Source organism: Grus americana, chromosome 4 (genome assembly GCF_028858705.1).
Source record: "Grus americana isolate bGruAme1 chromosome 4, bGruAme1.mat, whole genome shotgun sequence".
Lineage (NCBI taxonomy): Eukaryota > Metazoa > Chordata > Aves > Gruiformes > Gruidae > Grus > Grus americana.
The window spans coordinates 30,766,075-30,783,463 of record NC_072855.1 but is presented as its reverse complement, the minus strand read 5'-3'; the positions used below and the strand labels follow the sequence as shown (position 1 = coordinate 30,783,463).

At 35.4% G+C, this 17,389-nt stretch overlaps 1 protein-coding gene across 4 annotated transcripts in view; it reads right to left on the bottom strand.

Annotated features, from left to right (window-relative positions):
• Positions 1 to 17,389, bottom strand: part of CEP135 (centrosomal protein 135) — a 35,086-nt gene that overhangs the window by 7,562 nt on the left and 10,135 nt on the right. For 3 of the 4 annotated variants that reach the window (XM_054823157.1, XM_054823161.1, XM_054823160.1), the window contains 15 exons: positions 16,812 to 16,940; positions 14,363 to 14,578; positions 13,725 to 13,790; positions 12,588 to 12,738; positions 11,401 to 11,594; positions 10,777 to 10,920; positions 10,089 to 10,232; positions 9,171 to 9,248; positions 8,859 to 9,010; positions 6,695 to 6,810; positions 6,470 to 6,624; positions 5,931 to 5,986; positions 4,894 to 5,062; positions 1,565 to 1,675; positions 413 to 598 (listed from right to left, as the gene is read on the bottom strand). In XM_054823157.1, the coding sequence (XP_054679132.1) occupies positions 413 to 598; positions 1,565 to 1,675; positions 4,894 to 5,062; positions 5,931 to 5,986; positions 6,470 to 6,624; positions 6,695 to 6,810; positions 8,859 to 9,010; positions 9,171 to 9,248; positions 10,089 to 10,232; positions 10,777 to 10,920; positions 11,401 to 11,594; positions 12,588 to 12,738; positions 13,725 to 13,790; positions 14,363 to 14,578; positions 16,812 to 16,940 (2,067 nt within the window). The remainder of the gene's footprint in view (positions 1 to 412; positions 599 to 1,564; positions 1,676 to 4,893; positions 5,063 to 5,930; positions 5,987 to 6,469; positions 6,625 to 6,694; positions 6,811 to 8,858; positions 9,011 to 9,170; positions 9,249 to 10,088; positions 10,233 to 10,776; positions 10,921 to 11,400; positions 11,595 to 12,587; positions 12,739 to 13,724; positions 13,791 to 14,362; positions 14,579 to 16,811; positions 16,941 to 17,389) is intronic. The other variant, XM_054823159.1, reaches the window with a different exon arrangement.

Below are 17,389 nucleotides of genomic sequence, written 5' to 3'. Positions count from 1 at the left end.
TTACCTTCACTGCAGCCACCAATGCTTCAAATACTTCATTCAAAGCTTCAAAGAAATGTAAGAACTAAGCTGACAAAATGCTCATAAAGCTATATGCAAATATTTTGAAGCAGCTAAACATAAGGTTCTTACAGAGACAATAACATAATAGCAATGATCACTCAACAGAAGAGATCTAAAAGTATTAAAATATATGCTGCGATTCTAATTTTGGGAAAGCAGGGAAGGGAGAAGGAAAGCAAGTCTAACCAACATCAGTTACTGTTTCAAAAACTCAGTGTCCACATTTGAAACATTCACATATAGGAATTATTTTCCATTAAAGCATTAAAGATAGTATGTTGTCTTTATTAAAAAAATACTTGAATGTATCCCACTTTCCTTGACAGAATTTCATTGCATGAGTTATTACCCCTTGAATCTCTTTTTCCAGAAGTTCTACTCTCTCTCGAAGATGTCTCCGATCTGTATCTACAGAAAGGAGTTCAAGTCGTATTGAGCTGCTTTCTCCTTCAGCTTGATGAGCCTTCATTTCCCAGTCTTCAGCTTGCATATGGAGCATTCGGAACTTCTCTAACAATTCTTGGTTTTCTTTTTCCTAGATGAAACAGTAAATCACTCTGTAATGATCAACATACCTTCATGTTGCTTGATCTTATTTCATGCCTACTCTATGTACCAATCCCAGTGCTGCCCTTTACAAGAAATTCTAGCAGGAGTCCATTTTCAGCTCTTTTACTTACTGTGTTTTAATAAATATTTATATTACAACAGAAAGACTTAAATTGAGAATTCTAAGCTAACATACTACTGACCTTAAATTTTTCTCTATGCTTCAGTTTCTACTTGAAAAAGTGGTTGAATTTACATACATTCATCTAGACTTGCAAGTCAAAATCAGATCAAAACTCATTCTTTCCTATTCAGTCACATAATGAATTTGCCAGTTCATGTTGCCTTGACATAAATTCTACTTGTTTTAAATGACTATAAGTTTTAATTCACGCACGTCACACTTTTGAATCCAAGTATCAAGATAAAATACATTTAACAAGAGAACTGTTTTGTCAGTACAGCAAAAACTCTGAACTCTTATTATTAATAGAGAAAACATTCCAATGTGCTATTTTTAGACTTTTCTCCAGCTTTACATGTAAAATTTCTCTTTGTAAAAGTGTAAAATATGAAAAAACATCATATAAGCTGCTTGTTGCCTACAATCATGAAATAGCACTAGTTGCCTTACTCAAAAAGCAAAGCAACATTCAAATATTATTTGTTTGTCATTCTCCAATGTTACAGCCAACTGAAACAGAACCAATGAAATTGTGATGTGCCAGAATTTAACAATGGTTCAGATCTATAATGGTTCAGATCAATATGAATCCACTAGTAGCTTGAAACAGTGCAGAGGAAAAAAAAAAATAAAAGAAGGAAATGGGACAGACAGGGACAACGGGACATCTCTTAATTTGTATATTATATCCTAATGAGAATGTGTTACACTCTAAAACCAATGGATTTACTGAAACCAGTAATAACTGCCTAAGGATTATACTTTTACCTTTGAAGCCATCAAGGCCTCAAATCTGGAAACTTCAGTTATATAATTATGAACCCTGGTTTTCATTTCTTCTTTTTCACGCATTGCATCTTCAAGCTCAGTACTGATAGTCTAAAGAGATTACATAAAGGCAAAACAGTGCATCAGAGTAAATTAATCACTATATATTACTGTATCAGACTAAATGAAAGCAATTTCATATGCCCTAGATTTTATTCTGTTATACTTTTAAGTAATTTAGCAAATCCCTTTGGGATTTGTAGGGTTCAGAAATCTCTCCTTTTACCTTAGATACACCAAAGAGTTTTCCAGGCAAGAATAATCACAAAAAACCAATGAATATCATAACAGTTCATAAAATCTGCAGCTTCCCTGATGACACACCCAATTGATCTTTGGAAAATTCACCATACAGATGTTTGGGAGCTGGGATTTTTTCTAGCCTTAAGATTCACTATCCCTGAGTGAAGGAAAGTTTTATGTCACTAGAAAGTCAACTTCATAACAAAAGAACATTTATTTTAAAGTAGAATTGCAAGATAAAATAGCTAAATGCATCATTAAGACCATATTTAGACATCAAAAATGCACCAGACAATTTGTTTGAGATGTTGGAACTGCTAACTCTGGCCCTCTCAGGTTCAGTGCTCACCTTTCTGTGAGTCCTCTAGCCCAGAGAGCCAAAAAGACAATTATCTTATTCTGTCACCACTATCAAATGTGGGGGAAATAGAGAGTATTGCCTTAGCTCTTTCCCTTTTTTTTGTGGTATATTAATATTCATTAGCAGCAGCTTTTTTACTGTGTGCCTTATTTAACATATGCTGAAATCAGTTTGCATGTATCTGTGGTAGCCTTCCCAAGCACATTGGCAAAGCTTTAGTCATCACATTATGACAATATTTAATATTTCATCTTATTAGATACCTGTGGATGGCATCTCTAATTTCAATAATACACCCACATATCTATGTATTGTACCATAGGTTTTGCAAGAACTATTCAGGGTTCTACATCACTTACTTAAAACATCTTGCTATATTGTACTTTCTAGCTTCAGACTCAGATGGGTTGACTGAGGGGAACTGAAATAAATGGTTTAGCTAACAAGGTCCTGCTTATTTTCAGTGTTGGCATTTACACTGAATTCAAACAAACATTTGTATCTCAGCATCAGAACTGTACAAGGCATTTGAGTGTCACGATGAGCTGCAATAGTTGTATTTGCTATACAAATTGAATGTAATGGGTTGCAACAAAATTCTGGGCTAGCTCCTTAAGTCATATTCACATATTCTCTATGTAGTCTTTCTAAAGTTTAGCCCAATAAAAAAATGTTACTTACCCTATAAAACACTGGACATTTTTGTTATATATTGTCCATACATTCTATTGTGCAGGGACATCTATGTCATGCACTTGGAGCTGGGAAGCTTTTGGTTAGCAGTAACCAGCTGGTGCACAAAACCAACTCATTATTCCTCAAAGTACACGAGAGATTAACCAGACTGAATGCACTTCAGGCTCTCCAAGCCATGGATCCCAGACCCAGCCATTCCAAGGAAGAAGAGATGGAGCAATGATGATTGGGAAGAGTGCAAACGGATATATATATATATATATATATATGCACACTATATAAGCCCCTTACGCTCTTGAAAGAATGAACTTTACACCAGTGGCTGGTTGAACTTGTGGAACCCTGGAGAACATCTCAAGATGAAGATGCCACAAGAATAATAATCATGATAATCAAACAGTTTAATTCACTGAATCTCTTAACTATTTCTGTCTTGCAAAATTTTTATTTAACCAACCCCATCAACTTGAGATAGCTCACCTTTCACTAAAATATTCAATTATACCCTACAGAAACTGGTAATTCCTCAAGGCCTTAAAGATTTTATTTCAACTTTGATTCTGTAACTGATGTAAGTTAAGTCACGCCTTTATAGCATGCTGTTTACAAGAAAATGTATTTAGCCATCAGCAGCTGAGAGGGACTGTATACCTCCCAACTGGAAAGCTGGCCATGAATACACATGAACCAACCCAAAGTCACTGGGCAGTCATAACCCATTTCCCAACTGCTTTTTGGCCTAAAGCTACTGACTGGCTAGCTGTTAGCAAGGATGTACATTATGGCTCTAAACTACTAGAGAGGAAAGATGAAATCATATAAAACTGATACAAATAAAAATATAACATAAAACTCTGCAAGCAGTCAAATAAAGTACCTGAACAAAATCTCCACAAAACACAAAACCCACACAATAAAAAAAGTGGCAATATACAGCTGAACTCTAAGATACCACCTGACCATGACACCTACCTTACCAATGCAAAGACAATCCACTAAGAACATTTCTCCAGGGAAATAGATGGCACCTTTGAATTCACCATCTAAAAACCCCACACAACCTTGACACAATGGAAAGGGAACCCCTCCTATTCCCATCGACTGTGCATCCTTAGCCATTCCTGAAATCAGGAAACAAATTCAGACTATTCAGGACTATCATACCTTAAAAATAAGTTTTCTTCAATCCCTCTGGCTTGTAGCTTTTAAGCCCTCTTATATTTTCTCCCCCAACATTAACCTTTCCCAAGCCAGCAGTGAAAGCAAAGTTCCTGCAGAGCAACAGACATGAATAGAAACTAACCTTGCCAGAACTGCAAATTAAAAACCTGCCACTACATCTTTACAGCCACCATTACCAAGGCTCACAGAACACAAACATTCAAATCTACGTTCCAAAACATTCTAATCTCAAAATGTGCCATACCTCACTCGATATATCTAATGCTTCATGAAAACTAGATAGATTAAACTAATGAATGACTATGCACCAGAACAAATTCAGATGTGCTAGCAATCTGCTCTCTCTTGCTTTCACCTGATTGATAACCTGATATCTGCTTTTGTGGTTTCTTGCTCTCTCTCAATCCCTGTTCCACAGATAATAAAACCCAGTTTTTACCAATTAAATACCAACTACCAAGTGATATAACCAACTAACGTAATTTCATTAGAGCATAAACAATTATGTCCTAGATTTATTTTATTTAGATTTCTTTTTTAATCTGGCAAAGGATGACTAAAATGAAAGCTTGTCTATTTCTCCCCTACTGTATCGACTATGCTTGAGTATCTACATAATTGCTTTTACAATTTCTGCCCAGTCATTTTTAATATCCCAGTGTTCAAGAAATACCAATAATTAAAACATACCAAATCAAAATTGAGGATATAGCAGTTTTGATGTACCACTATATGTAAGCAAGCAATAAATAGTTTAATACTTCAGTATTATGTACTGCCTTCATACCTGGTTTTCTCTGGCCATTGTAGCTAGGTCATCTTGCAATCGTCTGTTTTCTTTCAGAGCCATTTCCTTTACTCTTCCCGTTTCTGCAAGCTCTACATGGGATGTATCAAGCTGGCGATGTAAGCTAGATATCTCACGGTCTCTGCTGCTCAGCATGTCCTTCATCTGGCTATCAAGTGAAAATATTAAGTCGTTCCTTCTTATACTATACCACATACTACTGAAAATGATCAGACGTGGATTTTAGATATGCCAAAGCTTTTCTTTTTTTTAAAAGAAAAGTTAAAATTCTTCTCTCTGAAGGCTGACAAATTGAGTCTAAACATAAATATAAGCTAAGGATGTAAAATGTCAACATGCACAATAAAATGGAATTAATCTTTAACTTTGAAGGTGTATCTGGTAAGATGTATCTTATTATACAAACAGCAATTACAGATAGTTATGTTTATCTGTGTTCAGTAGTAGTTATAGTATGTTAGCCATTGCATATTTGATAAACAATAAAGGAAGAAGACAGATAGGTTACACTTGAAAGACAACAATCAAAAAAGTAAGGGAGAGCTTAAAAAGAGGCAAGAAGGAAAGATAAGATGAAGCCTGCCTAAAAACTGCATAAATATATTTTAATTAAAACTGTACTGGTAGCTTAACCTGGAAGAATTAGCTTGCCAACAATTAAGAGTTCAGCTCTGAATTTTATCTGGGTCAATCTAATAATATCTAGTGGAATACTTAGAATACTAAAAAACTACTTCTTAACTGAGAATTAAGAAATGTTAGCAATTTAGGAAAATAAATATAGACAAACAATTGTTAATGGATGTCTTCACAGTATGCTAGCAGCCTGCAATATAATTGCTAGGGAAGTCTCTTCAGAAGTTGTGTACATCTTTCTCAACACAGTACGCTCTTTTACTTAACTTAAATAGAATTAACTCCATTTCACCAAAATAACTAAAATAGCCATCTACCTTCACTTTAAAACCACTAGATAAAATAAAACCACTGAAGAAGACATCCTAGTCCTTACTCACTCTGTTGAGGACTCCAGCTCAGAGAGAGTTAGACGTAAATTAGTAATTGTTTTTTCCTACAAAAATAAAAGCAGAAGTTGTATTAGGTATTATTATATTGCAACGTAACAAGGATACTTCAAGTTAAAGAACTTTACTGTTTATCTTAACCCTTCACCAATAAGTAATTGCATCTTTGCACATTCAAATTTCCAAGTTTCTTTTCTTTACTGAGAAAGGATTGCCTTGTCATCAAAAAAGATGGAAGTCAGGTATAGATTCTGTCACTTCAGGCTAGAAACTTATATCTCAATAAATAGCTCCAAGTGCAAAATGCAAAAAATACTTCTTTATTTTCTTGGTATGTTTAGGGAATACGCTAACAGTCATAATTAAAATGCTATTGAGTTGGCAAGTGAATCTTTGTATAGGTCCACAGAGTTTATGTGTTGCCTAGAGCTCTGTACTGGCTTCATCATCAAGGCAAAACGTCTCCCTAAAATGTAACTGCTTTAAAATTCCCCAGATGGATTGCAAAGTAGTACTTTCACTGTACATACCTTGTTAGCTAAGTTGTCATCTAAGCATGCAATTCTTTCTGTTTTTTCATCTACAGTTTCTTGAAGACTGTCCTTTTCTTTGTCCAAAATAGTAATAGTACTTCTAAGCACATTGACTGCTTCATCCTGTGAAGTGCTCCTCTGGTTTAACCTATCTATAAATAAAAGAATAAGTACTTTCTATTTTAAAAACAGGAAATAAGCATAAAAATAACTAGTGATTACCTATTTTCTCCTCTAGCTTTACAATTTCTTCTTGAGCTGACTGCAGTTCATCCTTTTTGAGGGACAATCGGTGCTGTAAATCTTCAACAGACCTCTGGAGTTGGTCATTTAAGAGCCTGGAAAATCAGTAGACAGTTGAAAAAAGTTTGGGACCTATTCAGGGTCACCAGCTTATGGCTCTTAAGCTGCTTGAAGTGCTGGAACGGTTCCAGCATAACCTCATGATAGGGTTGTGTCATACCAACCAGCAGCATGGGGTTGTGTCATACTAAACTCATCCTCTCCCTTCCTCTCTGGGGGAGAGAGAGGTCTATTAAGCATTGCTGACGCCAACACCACTTGGTTGCTTTGGACCCCAACAGCAAGTCCACCTCAACACCATTCCAAAATGGAGCAATGGAACCTCAGTGGAACCACCGTGATAATCTGAAACATTCACTTCCTCTGATTTCTGCTACTTTTCATCATGTAACTCTTGGTAACTTGTGTCTTCTGACTCTTCGCTTTATAAAGATTTTGATATGTAGCTCATAGCTGTGATTATCAGCCACGTCATGTTTTAAGAAGCAACCAAATTGACAGCTACAGTTCTGATCTTATTTTTAAGGAACACAGAGCCTGAAAGATACATGAAGCTATCTACCTACATAGTTGTTTTGCTTAGCAAGAAATATCAGTGACCTAGGGAAAAAAAAGCAAAATGAAACTCCAAAGTAATTGAATGGACTATTTACAAAACAGGTCAGGAAATAAAATCCCTCTGAAGTGGGATCCCACAGAAACTAGAGAAACTTTTCATTTTTTAAAACACCACCAATCTGGAATACAGCATGTCTGCAGATAAAGATTGCTCTCACTCAATTTAGAGTGAAACTTTAGGGGGAAAAAAAGGGAGGGGCCCCAAACACAGCTGTAACAATTTGCAACCACGCACAAAGTAGAACCAAATGCTGAAATGATTGTAGCCCTACTCCTTCTCTCCTCCTTTTTACAGTATCAATGCTTTCCACTAAAATTACAAGGAACCTAACAAGATATTTCACTCTTACGAATTTTGTCACAATTTTACCAACGAATACACTAATTGTTTTACTAGCAGCCTTCTTTGTGCAATTGGGAGCATTAGATGAACTCTAAGGCCTGCTTCTCAGCTTCAGTTCTTCATAGTTATCCCCCCTGCTATTGTACTGTTATACAGTGCAGTATAGTACTGTTCAGGTGTGGTGGGGGTGTGAGGCACAGGCCCTGGTTTCCCTTGTAAAACACCCAAAAGATCTCATCTATAGCATTACCTATCCTGTAGTGATCTCTTACATCAATGGCTCTCATTTCCACCTAAACCAAATACCAGATTTCCAAATTTCTGCCCAGATTTATTCAATACTCTGTTTCCACTTTCTCTAAGCCTTCTTGTTCCATCACATTTAGACAGTTGATGGGAGCTCTTTTCTAAAACAACTTTAAAAGAGTGCAGCAATGATCCTGCAAGTTTAAATAGGCCTTAAAAATACATGGGTATTCTTGGTTCAGTTCTGAGCAAGTTGGTCAAATCCCCACAGACTGTGTCTGTGGATCATAAGATGTCAACTCTCAAAACTATAATACGCATGTAATAGTATTAGCATATGAAAGAGAGTGACACAAGAAAAATAGCTCAAGTGAAATGTCATTACAGAATGACTCTCCATGAACCACTCAACTGCAGAATATCAATGCCTAATGCTTGGCATAAAATTTTCAGTATTACTGACAACTCTGTAAAACTGGCACAATTTGCTGCAGTTTGCAAAGGCACCTGTTTTCCTTTTAACAAACAGCATCTGGAAATCCTTTTAGAAATTTTCTGTTCTGCTACATTCATAAGCAGAGAACATAGTTGTTAGAGAAAACAATTCTAGGAGGAGTAGAAAATTTTCATTCAGTTAGCCATAAAAATTATCAGTATATCTGGTCATCAAGTAAGTCCAGGAGGAGCTTGCTGTGAAAAGCCACCATAGCACTTTTCTTATTCATATTTACTTTTTCTTAAGACAAAAAAAAGTACCAAGTGATTTTGAAAATATTTTATAGTTTTCCTAGGAACTCAACTCTGCTATAATGTCATAGAACAAACAAAATTACATTAACATATGTGAAAGACCACCACATTTTGTATTAGACTTACTGAAGTGAGCACATCTCAGCTTTAAATTGAGAAGAATCATCAGATGTCTGGGCAAGTTTACTGGACTTCAATTTTAATTCATTTTCCAAAGAGTTTACTCTCTCTTTCAGGATAGAGACTGTAGTCTTTAGTTCACACCTTTCCATCTCAAACTACAATTTAAAAAAAATAACCAAACGTTATTGTTGTAGAAAGGTATCACAACTTAGCTTTTAAATACATTTAAGTTGAAAACAGCTAATAACAAAATTAATTGCTTGAAAAGTCTATCCTATTTTAGGATAAAAGCTCACTTCCTAAAAATGCACTTACTCCTTGAATATTATTCTCCAGTTCTGAAATATCATGTTGCATCTTTGATTTTTCAAGGTTAGCTGCTTCTTGCTGAATCTGAGATAGAAATATAGAATTAACGTGTAATAAGATACACATTTTTAGATTTAACCATAGAAATTTAAACTTAATGTTTAAGAAAACATTGTTCTGCATTCTTAGATGAATGACCAAATGCAAAGTTCTCTCTATAAAACTACAGAGCATTAGCTGAAAATACTTAGCATCTATTAATATGATTTTAAATTTCTGAATTTTCAGGACATTTTAAAAACCTATATATATTATATTGATGACCCAATAAAGAAGTCAGGGAAACCCCCCTGAAATCATATGCTTTTGACTACAACCCAATAAGACATTAATACCAGACATCAAAAGGTCAGAGTAACAGAAAATGACTGCATTAACAAATATTTTTTTAAAGGTTAAAAATAATGAAACTTGGATTGCTATGAATTTATGTTTGATGGTTCAGTTATATGCCATTTAAAATATATTCCGCTACAAAAACAACAACAAAAGATCAGTTAATACGAAAAAGTCCATAAAGTCCTCAGTTTGTGGGATAAGAACCATATGTGACACACAAGCATCTTCAAAGTAGTGCATACACACAAAAATATTCTGTGGTTGGGGTTTTATATCTAGTTTCTTCACACAAGGTGATGTGATGCTTGCCCTCAGACACTTAGAGCATGTTCCTTTCCCCCTATCCCCACCTAGGAACTGAGTTTACAAGGATAAATCAGGCAATTCATTGTGCTCTCTCAAGTGAGTTTGAAATCAGATAAGTTCAAAAGTTATTGAAAGGGGGAACTGACAGCCAGCCAGACACAAACATGCCATTACTGTATATACCACCTCACTTTAAGCAATGAAGCTATAAAAGCTCACCTTTAATTTTTCTTTGAGGCTTTCTTTTTCTGCCATTAGTCTTCTGAAGTCAGTCAGTGCAATGTCTCTTTCTTCTTCCACGTGACTTTGAGAAACTAAACTATGTTTTGCTTCTCTTCTCATCCTGTTCAATTCAGCCTGAGACTTCAAAAGATTATTGTTTGTTAGTATAAGTGGATTGCAATTAATACACTAACAAAAAAGAAAGTTTCAATGCTGTTATTACAATAGAAGTGCTATTATAGTCTTATTTTTCCCTAGATAACTAAAATATATTCCCTAAGTCACAACTTACACTGCCAACATACTCATCATCCTTTTACTGTTCCAAGTATAGTATAACGTCACTGTTTTCTTATCAGTTAACTACTACTTCATCCTTGCTTTCTAGCCTGTATGCTTACCCAACTTTCTCATGGATTCTATTATTTTTTTTCCTGATCTTTCTCATTTCTGAATGCTAGTACAGTAAGTTATAATCACTTTGAAGTTAAAACACTAACTTTGGAATACATGATTTTATTAACAAGTAATAAAAACAGGTATATATTTTCTTATTCTTGGTTGTATTCTAGTAGGTCTATGCTCCTCAAGTTCTATTTATAGAGAAGTTTTTTCATTTTAAATAAGCAACAGTACAAGTGTTAATCAGTTATTTCAATGCCAATTATAAACGACCTCTTCTTACCTGCTCATAAAGAACATTTAATCTATCTCTTTCTGCAGTCAATAATTTGACATTGGATTGAATTTCTATCATGTGTTTTTCAAATCTGTCTAACATTGACCGTAGCTCATCTCTTTCTCTGGTGATCAACCTAAGATCTTCACTCTGCAAAGTGATTAATAAGATTTATGCTAAATATACTAATTAAAATATTTGGATAAATAATACAAAAAAAGAAAGAACTCACACTGTAATACATGAAAAATACATACATAATAAATTTTAATTGGAAGAAAAAACCTGGCATTTGTGGTATAATTTCAACAATAAGAACTAACTGTTAAGGAGAAAAAGCAAAACAGATAACAATATTTCGACCTTTTTTCTGTTTATCATCTCGTTCTATTTATTTAAAACAAACTGATCAATAACTGATCAATATGTTACTGTAAAATGTGAATACGAAAATAAAATGCAACTTCACTGGACTTTCTCTCAGTTAATTTCCTATGTTAAGAATGTAATTTTAAAAAGTACTCCAGTTGTTTACTGCTACTGAATTTGAAAATATATTTGATAGCTCCTTAAATAGTTTTACAGTATTTCCATTATTTTTTCAGCTTGTCTTGACAGCAGGAACCTTACCTTCTCTGGAGTCCTACGGCTTGGGCTAGGCCTTCGTTTTATCATTTTCTGCAGATACTCTAACTCTCGCTTATAATAATCTCTGTCGTCTTCTAAAGTCTTTACAAATGCATCTAGACGAGACGGGGACTTGTCTCCTAGGGCTATGCCATATTCTAATCTCATTCTTTCTAGTTCTAGGACAAGTTCTCGTTCTGCAGAAAACAAACAAACAAACAAAAAACCCCCACAACTGTATAGGAACCTCCTGAATTTCCACAAAGACATTTGTGCTTGGGATGGACTAACTCCCAGCAATCGTCCGGGCAAGAAATCTGCTGAAAGGGATGACAGTAGGCTAAACATGAGTGAGTAGCATGCTTCGGAACTGATAGAGACCTAACGGCATATTGGGCTGTATCAGCAGAGACACAGGCTAATTCCCCTTTACTTAGCACTCATAAGATCCCATTTACAACATTGTGTTCAGTTTTGTCCCCCCTAGCACAAGAAAGATGTTGACAAACTTGACTGAGGCCAGGGGAGGCCCTCCAAGCTGGTCAGGGAGCAGAATACTTGCCCTGTGGGGGAATGGCTGAGGGAACTGGGCTTGTTCAGCCTGGAGAAGAGCTGGGGACCCAAGAGCAGACTGACAATACCAAGAGGAGGTTATAGATAACATGGAGCCAGTTTCTTCACAAAGGAGCACAGCAAATAAACAAGGAACAATGGTGATTAATTGCTACAGGCAATTACAAGCAATACAGGGGAAAACATTTTTACTCTGAGGATAAACAAACGTTGGAATGGGTTGCTTAGAGATGTTGTGGAATCTCCATCCCTGAAGGTTTTCAAGATCCAGCTGGATAAAGCTCTCAAGAAACAGTCTGAATTTACTCACTCAGAAAGACAGAGAACAAAACCGGTTTTGGACAAAATTATTTTGTATGAAACTGTCATAGTATTAGTATTAGGATGTCCTGTGGGATCACAGTAAAAAGCTCAACTTTCGCTTCTCACATACAGAATGAAAACATGTTTCTGTGACAGAAGATTTCACTTCAATTCTGACTGAAGACCTACAGTCTTCCTTTAATTTATATACATCAGGTCTTTTAGTATTATTAACTGTATCTTATCTAGGTAAGGTTTTCTATTTCAAAAATTATAGGAAGATAATTTACATGAATCTATATTTGATGATTTACCTTTTATTTCTAAGTTCTCTGTTTTTCCTGTCAGCCTCTGTTTCTCTTGTTCAAGCTGGTTTAACAACAGCTCAAGATTCTCTTTATCATCTGCTTTTCCAAAGAGTTCTTCACTCAGTCTCTCGTTCTCCCTATGACATGAGCACAACTCCTGAAGTAACAAGTATTATTACAAAAATTAGAAGTGCCAATAGAGACATTTGGAAAAAAATATTTAACATTTTGTTAAATTTTTAATATTCAACACTGTTGACTTCTGTTTAACCTGGACATTGTATGCTTTAACATTTGTTAAAGGCCATAATTGTTTTTGTACTACTTTTTATTATATCAAAGTAAGCATTACTTTTGACACAGTTTGCAATCAGTAACAAAACAAGCAAGATTAACTCTTGTTTAATTCAAGAAAACAACCAAAAGGACAGTGGGGTACAAACATGAAAAAAAGTAATAACTAAAGCACGAAATAATTTTTAATGGCATTTAACACTGCTGGTGTTAAAGTACATCACAATACGGCATCTCAATCAACCCAACCCTGCAGCTAATCGAATGCTATTTGGCATTGCTTTCCTGTGATCTGGTACCCTGAAAATGAAATATTTTTCTATTTTCAAGTTCACTAGAAATACTAAAACAAAACACTGTACTCAACTACTACTTAACTTTCTATATGCTGGAAAGAGTATGGTCTTCAAGGAATTGATAATACTGATGGTTTTCATCTGGGCTACTATGCTTTGTTTCTGAGCAAGCCAAGTATTGCATAATTATTCGCATGCTGATTAAGAGACAAAGTAGTTTCTAAATGAAGATAATCCTCTAGGAGGCCATAACTCATTTGTGGTAAAAATGATTATGTCATGGAACCGACAACTTCAGATAGCAGAAATAAGGAAATGTACAATAAGGACATTGTCAACCATACTGTCTACAGAGGTTTCTTTCAGCTTATTTTTCCAACTATATGTAGCTTTAGCTCTTTTATTTCTTAATCAGTAATTTATTATAATAGAGTTCTGGGGTACTATAAAAGTTCTCTTGTTAATTGTTAATTTTCATAAGAAATGAAAGAATCATGTAGATGGCAGTATGATAAAAATGCTACAAACAAGAACTGAAAGTATTGTTACTTACTGATTTAAGCTTTGTTATTGTTTCTTCAAGATCCTGTATTTCATTGTGTTTTCTTTCAATTTCTTTCTATCAACCAAAATTAACCTATATGTTAAAAGTTACATATTCAAAATGACAACAATTCTTTTGTTACAAAAAAAAGGAAACAGACTATTTTTGTAAGAAATAAAGTATAATTAGTTCCTTGCAACCTGCCAAATTTTAAGTTGCAAAGCTCCTATGAAAACTGAAAGCACAAAAAATTTGTGGTATACACACCCATGCTCTTTTAGAGCACAACGATTAAATAAATTATTGCATGACTCCTCATAGAAAAAACCCCTCTGAACACAGGCATCACTGTTGCAAACATCTATTACCTATCAATAGTATTGTATTACAGAATTTTGTTTCATACTAAGCTAACAGAAGACAACAGATTGCCTCTTAACTAAAGTCATGTCACTAATACAGTAGAGAGACAAAATTGCTGTGATTAATCATCTTTCAGTGAGAAATTCTGTAAAATATTAAGTAAATTGGAAAAAAATAATCTTTTTAATCCTTTACAAGCCGATAGATCATTTGTTGCAATTAAAGGATATAAAGCCTCCTAAGAGCTAGGCAGATCCTTCACACCGTAATACATTAGTGATTACCTTTGCTTCTCCTATTTCCTTATCCGCAGTCTCGAGCACAATTTCCTTGTGTCTTTCCAACTGCTGTGCCAAGTGGTCTATTTCATTCAGTTCTTGACACAGTTCTTCATTTTTATTGCTTAAATGCACTACCTCACTAGTCACATTTTGTTTAGTGTCCAAGAGGTCTCGAATGCGATTTTCAAGTTCTTTGTTTGTTTGCTGAAGATATTCAATCTGAAAGATATTTTTCATTAAAACATTAATATGTATTGTTAAACTAGTTAGCAAAAGTTCCTCCCAATCTTCTGAAATACAGTATCTCTAGGTCCATAGTAAAAAAGAGACATCCTGTTAATTTTCTATTTTTAGAACTTAATGCTTATCAACCTGAAAAAAGATGATGTTACAAAGATGCAAGATGAAGGAATTAATTACTACACTGTTCTTTATGTAGTCTCCAAAACCTGAGGTTTATTCTGAGAACAAAGTACTGAAAATCAGAGATCTGTATAGAAATCTGTCTTGGGCATCAGTCCGGTAGACCCAGTGTACTCAGAGTTTCCCTAAATTTCAGAAGATATGAGGACACATTCTTCTCTCCACCTTTGTAGTATATTTGCTAGGCTTAGTCTCACTGTTACTCCTTCATGAAAGTGATGCTTTAGAGATCAGATTCCATAAACCTATCTTGCTGCCGACATATCTCAGCACCTTAAACACAACATCCTCAGAAATCACGCTCTACAGACATTGTTCTTCCCAGTATACATTTCCCTGAGAAAAAAGGGAAGAGAGGAAGGGATGTAGAGTAGGAATAAAAAATATACACAATAAGTTACACTACCCAGGAAAATGGAAGCCTGGAGTATCTTGAAAGATTCAAGATAACAGAGGTGCTCCACTTCCATCTCCACACAACTTTCCTCAAAACTCCAGAAAGAAGTATTACTGTAGACACAGAAGAAAGTCTGAGCCCTCTCATAGTCATGAATACTACTACATAGAGATATCCATCCATTTATTGTCATAAAAGTGGTATATTGGCCCTAAGCCTGAGCAAATAGTCTTGATGGCCCAAAACCAGCTTTATGCAGGTCTAGGCTCACTCTCTGTACAATCAATTTGTGCTCAGCATGACTTACTAATTCAGGATCACCGAGCACAAATGTACTGCTTCCAAGTCACAGCTCATTCTATATTTTTACAGCACTGAACCTAAGCTAATAAACTCTGCAATGTAGCGCTCATGCCACTGTACATCATGCACAATCAGTATGCAAAATATCTAATTCAGTTGGAAAAACAGAGAATTGATGGTGTAAATCCAGAGATGTGCTTTACATGAACTGTACTCCAGCCTGTCTTGTATTTTTTTTTTAAAATCCTCATTCTGAGACCAGTATCGAATGCATGCTAAAATGCACATTAAACACAAACATCTTTATCCTGAGCTTATCCTTTCCTTGCAAGTCTATATTGGAGTAAAGTTGGGAGCCATTTGAATTCAATTAGGAAGACTCCCCACTATCTGATGAGATTATCTGCAGGACTACTTCTTATCATAAGTACATAAACCATTGTTAGTTCCTAAAACATAAATGGCATGTATGGGGGGGGAAAAATGAAAAAATTATCAGAAGAAAGTAAGTATGTTCAAACTTGGTGAAAACAGCGTATCACACAGAAATTTTCGGAATACTCTCAGATTAACGCTACTACATACAGATGTGAGTTCACAGGATTCTTTACCAAAACTATTCTCACGGACTTTTAAAATAAGAAATAAAATTTCCTTAGACAAGAAACACTGCCACCTAAAAAGCAAAGTTAAATTGATTAATTTTATATCTAATAGTGATTTTTTTAAAGAGCTAGAAGTTTTGTGGGTTGTTTTAGATTGCTAGTATTTCTAGTTTTGACTAAACAACAGTACTAATGGAGTACTGCATCCAGCTCTGGGGTTCCCAGTACAAGAAAGACAGGGACCTATTGGAGCGAGTCCAGAGGAGGGCCATGAAGATGATCAGAGGGCTGGACCACCTCTCCTGTGAGGACAGGCTGAGTGAGTTGGGGTTGTTCAGCCTGGAGAAGAGAAGGCTCTGGAGAGACCTAATTGCAACCTTCCAGTACCTAAATGGGCCTACAGGAAAGATGGTGAGGGACTGTTTACAAGGGCATGTAGTGATAGGACAAGGGGTAATGGGTTTAAGCTGAAGGAGGGTCAATTTCGATTAGATATTAGGAAGAAATTCTTCACTGTGAGGGTGGTGAGGCACTGGAACAGGTTGCCCAGAGATGTTGTGGAGGTCCCATCCCTGGAAGTGTTCAAGGCCAGGTTGGATGGGGCTTTGAGCAACCTGGTCTAGCGAGGGTGTCCCTGCCCATGGCAGGGCAGGGTGGAACTAGATGATCTTTGAGGTCCCTTCCAACCCAAAGCATTCTATGATTCTATGAATAAAAACATTACCTGCAAATTTAAATGTGTGATAAGCTTCTCATTACTTTTGCTTCTCGATTCCAGAGAGAGAACCTCATGAGAACGCCCACCATCCAATGCTAGCATTAGGCGCTCTATTTCTTTGTCTCTTAGCTCAACCTTTGAGGGGGGGGAAAAAAAAAAAGTTCTTTGGTATCTTCTATGCCATCCACTTTAATTAAAATATTGTAAAATCTATTGTTCATAAATTAACTTTCAAAAATTAAAAATTAAAACAATATAACCAGCCCAAATAGTGAAAAAAATTATCCTAAGATATCTGTAGATCAAATTAGTATTTTGAATCAGTTAATGCTTCTGCACTAAAAAACCCTAGACATACACAAATTCTACTTATGATCATCAAGTTTAGCTTATTTAATGTAATTTTAATACACAAAATGTATCAGCAAAAGCACCGGGCAAGTATTTTATCATTGCTGCTGTCTCCAAAAGCAGAGGAGAGAAATAGCTCAACGTAGGCAAGTTAGAATAATTGTATTTCATAAGCCCTACAATGCTTTCCCAATGAAGTCAAAACAGAAATTACAATCAAGGCCATTGCAATG